Source organism: Limulus polyphemus, unplaced genomic scaffold (genome assembly GCF_000517525.1).
Source record: "Limulus polyphemus unplaced genomic scaffold, Limulus_polyphemus-2.1.2 Scaffold553, whole genome shotgun sequence".
NCBI classification, from domain to species: Eukaryota; Metazoa; Arthropoda; class Merostomata; order Xiphosura; family Limulidae; genus Limulus; species Limulus polyphemus.
In genome coordinates this window covers 462343-469458 of record NW_013666163.1, presented here as the reverse complement: position 1 = coordinate 469458, position 7116 = coordinate 462343, and the positions used below count along the sequence as shown (strand labels likewise).

The following is a 7116-nucleotide window of genomic DNA, read 5'->3' as shown; positions in this document are numbered from 1 at the left end:
GGATGAAGTAGACTGACATAGGGTCAAATAGAGAAATAAAGCATTTGACTTACATGTAAGTAGACTGATATAGGGACAAAGAGAGAAATAAAGCATTTGACTTGCATTTAAGTGGACTGATATAGGGATAGAGAAAAATATAAGGTTTGACGTGCATGAATTACTTTGTTTGAAAGTAAGTTATGTTTGGGAAAGGTTATGAATAATTACTTATACAATTTCTAATATAATATAGATATGTGAACATTATGTACAAAATTTGATACAATTAAGCCTTGTTATTATTTAGTAGCAGCAACTGCTTCCAAAAAGATAATTGTTTAACTTTGATTCATTATTATTATTGAATTTACCAATAAATGAAGCATTGTTAGAATTCATTTTAAATATAGTATGTAAAAACTAAAGATGTGTTTCACATGGAAAATATCACTAGGAAAAAGAGAGACCAGCCATGACTTAGTGGTTATATATTTTTTTGGCTGTGGATAAAAAGTTCCAAGGTTTGAGCCACGATATGCTGTTGGATTTGTTCTACACATTCAGCTGTGGGGATGTTGTAACCATACAGCCAATTTTACTATTTGGTTATGAGTAATATTTAGGTGATGAGTGCTGCTAACTAGTTGTCATTCCTCTGGTCAGCAGATGTGTTGGACCTTTAGAGGTCATTGGCCTGTCTGTTTAGCCCATTAATTTCTTAAGTGAACTTATGGTTATACAAAAAGAGCTATTCAAAATTTTTGTGCAGCAAGACAACTTTACTCCAATCAGATATTCTGCTATTGAATGTAATGTTTAGCATGTTACTTAATTGTTTTATGTTTATATATTTAAAACAAATTACTAAATTCATTTTTTGATGTTTGTATTAGAAATGATAAAGTACATAATTGTTTTGCATGGAGTTAGACTTTTTCATGAGCAACATTTTCACATCAGATGTTTTAAAAATACTGCTGGAGACCTTGATCCCAGAGAATGGAACTGCTTGTTGTTAGATGTAACTTCATTTCCTGTAATTTTAAAAACTTATCACAGTTGGTGTAGTTACTTTATAGATAAAAGAACATAATCATTTATAATCAGATGTACTTCTGCAAGGTCCCAGAAAGTGTACTTTTTCAAAAGTAAATAAAACAAAATTTAACAAAATATTTCTTACTTTTGAAATTCATATGTTATGCTGTGTTGTAGCTTAAAGAGTACATAATTCTTCTTGTGATTTATGGCATGCACATGTTTTAGTAATATCAAGACGGTACAAATTGTAAAGCTAAGCTTCCCTTGTGTGATGTAATTTTAGTTTCTACTGACTGACAGGCAACACACCACTGTATAGTGGTGGAACTGGTTAAAACAAATGACCCATCCAGGTGGCCTTTGGTCCGCTTTCAGGGAAATGATGAATTGTGTGGTTGATTTAGTATTGTATATTTTCAGTCTAAATATGTTTTATAGATTTCATAATAAAATTAATTATGTTCTGATGCAGCTATTGGGTAATAAGCCCTTCATGACCTATTGTATTTTTTATTTATATAATGTACAATTATTTATGAGAAATATAACCCTATTTTCTGTCTTCTTAAGGTGTGCCTTTTTAGGTTGAAAATGGAAAATACCACAGGAAAAATAACTATATAACCAAAACCACATCTTCATGCATGTTATTTTATGACAAAATGTTTTAATTACATGAAATTTTATACTAGCATAATATCCGTGTTTTCTAGGGTATTATTCATTTAAATTTGTTATGCTTCTTTTTGAAGAATTAGTTTGTTTATCTCTTATTAACTTTTGCATGGAATGACCTTTTTTGTCTTTTAATTTATTAGTTTCATATTTCAATCATGCACAAAGAAAAATTTGATGCTGACAGAACTTTAAATTTTTTGCACTATATATATATATATCAAGAAATAGGTTGCTATTTGATGAAGCAAATGTTAAAAGAATGATTGGTATTTGTCTTACACAGATAGCAGAATTTCACTGAAAACGTTTCAATCAAGAAAGCTGAAATGATAATGTTTTAGAAGCTTTCCATCTCAATTCATAGTAAGACCTGGCTGCACTTTGTATACAAGAAATTTGGTATGAGTGATTGATGGTATTGAAATCTTATTGGTTGATTAGGTGGATCTGGTTCTTCAGTGGATGATGAGATGGTTGTGGTTTTGTTTCAGTGACACTTGTGTGTTCCTGTGTGTGAATTAAACATGAAATATGAAACATCTGATACAACATTAAAAATAACAAAAGTAAAAGAGCAAAAATCTACTGTTAGGGGGCAGGAAGAGGGTCAAAGGTCCAACAAAGTCGGACCTAAAAATCCATTGCAGCAGGTGATGTTTCTGTGTGTTTATCAGTGGTAACTATAGGCTGCCAATTTTCAAATGTTTGTTGCTGTTGTGTGAAGGCTTTAGTACTTTTATGTAGAAAGCTTCCTTGATATTCCTGGTTTTTCCAAAACTTGTCTGTCTTAACAAGTTTGTAGTTGTCATAGTTGTTCTGTTTCAAGAAATTGTTCTGATTTGGCAGTTTTGAATTTTTATAGTTTTTTTTTACTTCCTTTACGTTCTTTTGTTCTGGCACCAAATTGTTGTCCTATCTCTCCAGTGTATCTCTTTGCATGAAAAAAAGTTTACGGATGACATTTTTTTTGTGCTTGTTGTCTGTTGGATTTTTTTTTATTAGCATTGTGTGATACTAGATTTCATAGAGGGTGGGTAGTATGACTGGGAGCTTAGGGTATTGTCTGTATGAGTTGGTTTTTTGAATACTGTAGTTATGACTTTGTCATCATCTTTGATTAGAAGAAGGTGGACTGTACACAGATTGTAGTTGGTTCTATAATAACTTCAATCCTTTTTCAATTCTGGTCGATAGGAAATCATTATTTAACGGCCGTTTTTTGGTAACTGAGAGTTAAATAGTAGATTTTGTGTTTTACAAAATCCTTGGAGTAGTGAATGTAAGTTTTCTGTGTTGCCTTTTAGTGGAGACAGTATTGATATCAGAAAACTAGATAGATGATGGCAAGGTGAGTTCATGGGTCTGAGATGGATCTTGGGTTTGTGGATCTTGGGCAACCTGTAAAGTTGAGGGAGATACCACTGCTACCAGGGGTTGTGTTTGTATTTGTAAAAGTGCATTGTTTAAACACATTCTTTTAAAAAGCCTACATTTTCAACTGTAATACTTTATATATATATATATATATATATACACACACACATACACACTTATTGTATCAAGTAGTTAATTGCTGATGTAACGTTATTTCAGGTTAATTAACACCCAACGTCATGCATAGTAGTATATGGGATATTGCAAGGCCAAACATTAAACTTATGCATTGTTGAATGTGTAGAAACAATGAAATATTCACTTATCACTTACCTGTTGAAACAGTACTGTGTAACTTTTTGAGACATTTATTCTAGACAATTTAGCATTGTTTTCATGTTTATGAGTGTATTTCAAACAGTGTTGGAGCCTTTAGTGTTGTATCTATAATTCTGCAGTTGCTTTAACCCTTTGTAACCAACCAAGAGATACAATTAATTATTTTTGGTACAAATGTGTACCTAGAAATTCTTCAAGTTTCCAAAATTTAAAGTAAAACAACATCAAAATTACAATAACATCAGTTTATTTTGTGGAATTTTGATAACTGTAACTTACAAAGTTTGAAAACCATTAGGTATGATACACGTTAACTTTTTAAATATTAACTGCTTAACCAAATTTTCAGTTTTTTTTACATGAAAGAAAAGATATGTCCACGATAATAACATTTTGGATTAATAAGTATTGATCATATAGTCGTAAAGTAACATGCAAAAGTCAAAGTTAAAATAATGTTAATATATTCTGCAATATGAAAGTTTTAATTATTATAGCTTTACCTTACAAAGTTTAAAACCTAATTAGGAAAAGTAAGAAGTAACAACAGAGTGTTGCCAAATAACATTAATAATTTTATTTTGGTGAGAACACTTTAAATTCTTAGTTTTCAACTGGGGGCATGGCCTAAATGAAAGTCTAATTTTTCTCATATTTACTAAACTCTGTAGTTGTTGGATATATGCATCCAGGACTTTTTTAACAGGATGTTTGCAGAAGTGGAAAATTTTTCACATTACATTACATAAGAACACTTTGTAATTTGAACCAGTAGGTCTTGTTACATCTTCACATTAGAAATAGTGTTGTAATTTTTTTTTTCATTTTGATTTCCTGCATATAAAATGCAAAATCCTATCTTAATGTGAACTCTGTGTTACTGGTTCTTAGAATTTCTTTGTTCTTCTAAACCAAGTTCCAGTTTTTTCTTTGTTTATTGTTTTGCTGATGAGTCTTTATTTCTTGTCTTTGGGCTTAGGATTTATCTTTTATTTGCTAGGTCTTTCTAATGACTGTTTAGTATTGCAGTTTTAATCTTTGGTATTTTAAGATTTCCGTGCTGTTTTCTTTGTTTACAGGAAAGATTGTAAAACTATGAATTATTACTTACAGGAAAGTGAAATATTTTTATATATATATATATATTTTTTTTTGTTCATTTTAAATTTCTGTGTTTTAGCACAATTCTCCATTTGTTTGGGAACAGCCAAGCTGGAATGATTTGGTTAGTATCTGTAAATTTGAGTTTGTTTTAACATACTTAACAGCATTTGTTATTTGCAGTGTATAAATGTTTCCTTTCACATTTCCTGCTTAGTAGCTAAGTATCAGACGTTTTTCTACTTGAGGTTGAATAGTACAGTATAGTACTGTAGTATTCATTTGCTTATAGTGCTTATAGAAAACATTATAAATAAAGGCTTAAATATAAATATAAACATTGCAACTGTAAAATAATCTTAATATATTATTATCATCAATATTTTAAACATCAAATGTTATATACTTATATTTGAGCCTTTCTTTGTAATATTTTCTCTTAAATATGTATATGCTGTATGTTTTATCATATATTTCATCATATTGTTGCCGTTTAAATTTGTTCATTTTAGTTTTCAAAGAATTCTGTCTGTGCATTTCTTATTAAATATCATTTGTGTATAGTAGGAGTAGCATGTGTTCATTCTTACCTTGATTTTTTAGGTATTTTCTTTCAATAATACTTGTTGATTGTGGTCTTGACTTTTTTTATGACTTTTTAATGATAGGGTTTTTTGTACAGATAGTTTTGTTTTCCTAACATTCATGTTAATTGTTGTGTTGATTATGTTTTTATAACAATTGTTCTTTAGTGACTTAATGTAATTTTTCTGTAGCAACAATATATCATAATGTAGTTGTTCATTGCTTTATTTGTTATGATTGTTTTTGTCTTTGGAAGATTACACATTAGTTACCTTTACCCACCCCAATTTTTTTTTCTTTCTAAACCAGATAGTAATCGAGGCATATCAATTACATTTTGGTTACATTTGTTCAATCCAACTTTCCAGTTTCATGATGGCATGTGTTTTTCAGTAACACAGATAACTGGATAGTAATGTTACTTGTCTTAGTATTTTTTTCTGTTAACAAACATTGTTATTTCATATTAATGGAATACCCTTCAGTGGTGAGTCTTCTGATTTTTAAACTGTTGTTGGAGGTTGTAATCTATTGTGAATGCTACTGTTTAAATAAACTACAACATAGAAATTACACCATAATAATTATCTCTTTCAAAAGCAGTAGTGAATGCAATATTCCACCCTGTAATATAATTTTTTAAAGATATTTCAAATAATAAGTTTGTGAAAAAGCATTAAAAAATAATATTTTGAACACCGAGTTTAAAATAAGACAGTAATCCTGAAATACTTGAACCCTTGTTAGGAGTGGAAGATAAATGATACAGCTGGGACAAACACGCCATCTAGTACTCTACCCAATCTTTCGAGCAAGACCAACCCATTCCTTACATCTTTGTTTACCGAGGCAACTCCTACCACATCTAATAATGAGCAAATAGTTGACCTTTTCTCTTTGTCTTCCACGGATGGGCCTCTTACAGTACCCAGCCCTGCCAAAGCAAGTGATGATCTCTTTGGCCTTAGCGTCAACCCCTTTGCAGGCAGCCTTATGAGTGGCAGTGAAAACCAACAAAGTTCCTTGTTTGCCCCATTTGGAACTAATGGTAAAAACGTGGTAGTTATACTGAGTCACAAAACACATGATTTTTGTTTAGTTTATAGGCTAGTTAGAATGTAAGTATAATTGAGAAACTGAAACCTAAATTTAAAAAAAATTATAGCAAAGAACCATTTTATATCTGGAAATACTATTACCATTTATAATTTGAAATAATGCTGTAGAGTGAAGCATACATGCCTAGATATATATAAAAAAACAATACCTGCAAATATGTTATAAATAATCTTTATTTTGGTAGTTTATATTTATGGCAAAATGTGATAACAAAGAGAAATGAATTTAATAACTGCAGGAGTTTCATCAACAACCACAGCTCCTTCCACCTCGACTGATCTCTTTGCAACAGATGATTCGTTTGCTGTGGCATTTGGAAATGAAACGGCATCATCTGTTGGTATGTTGGAAAATTAAAAATATTTTTCTTTTTAGTTTTCTAACCCCAAAACATTTTTCTTGCTGATACAAGTGTAACCTATCCAGGGTATGGTGTACTGTGTGCTCACTTAAATATACCATTTGAACAACTATATTGTAGCTTCTTTCCTACTAATTGCCACTAAGGAACCTGAAATTACAGCAAATACACATGCAATAAGGTCAGGTATTCTCGGACAGAACTGCATAACAATATTGTTATGTTATCCAATATATATAAGTAATTACTGAAATTATGTTTTATTATTCCCATTTTAAAGAGTTTTTCTTACTGTAAAGGCTGTAAAGTATATTTCCTTAAATTATATATATACACCTGGAAAAAAGTTAAGCACCCCCAAATATTTTTCAGGATTGCTTATTGAAAATAAGGTGTAATTTTCATGATGTTGAGCAATGTTCATAATTTCAAACATAATCAAAAGGATGTGAGCGTTCAGGTGTGACATTTAAATCAGGCGCGTTTTTTTCCCCACGTGCAACTTGCTCCCTTTTTCTCATCCAATATGCACTATT

At 30.6% G+C, this 7116-nt stretch overlaps 1 protein-coding gene across 6 annotated transcripts in view; it reads left to right on the top strand.

Annotated features, from left to right (window-relative positions):
- Positions 1 to 7116, top strand: part of LOC106459060 (phosphatidylinositol-binding clathrin assembly protein LAP-like) — a 95987-nt gene that overhangs the window by 63731 nt on the left and 25140 nt on the right. For all 6 annotated transcript variants that reach the window (XM_022385459.1, XM_022385456.1, XM_022385458.1 and 3 more), the window contains 3 exons: positions 4595 to 4639; positions 5848 to 6148; positions 6458 to 6559. In XM_022385459.1, the coding sequence (XP_022241167.1) occupies positions 4595 to 4639; positions 5848 to 6148; positions 6458 to 6559 (448 nt within the window). The remainder of the gene's footprint in view (positions 1 to 4594; positions 4640 to 5847; positions 6149 to 6457; positions 6560 to 7116) is intronic.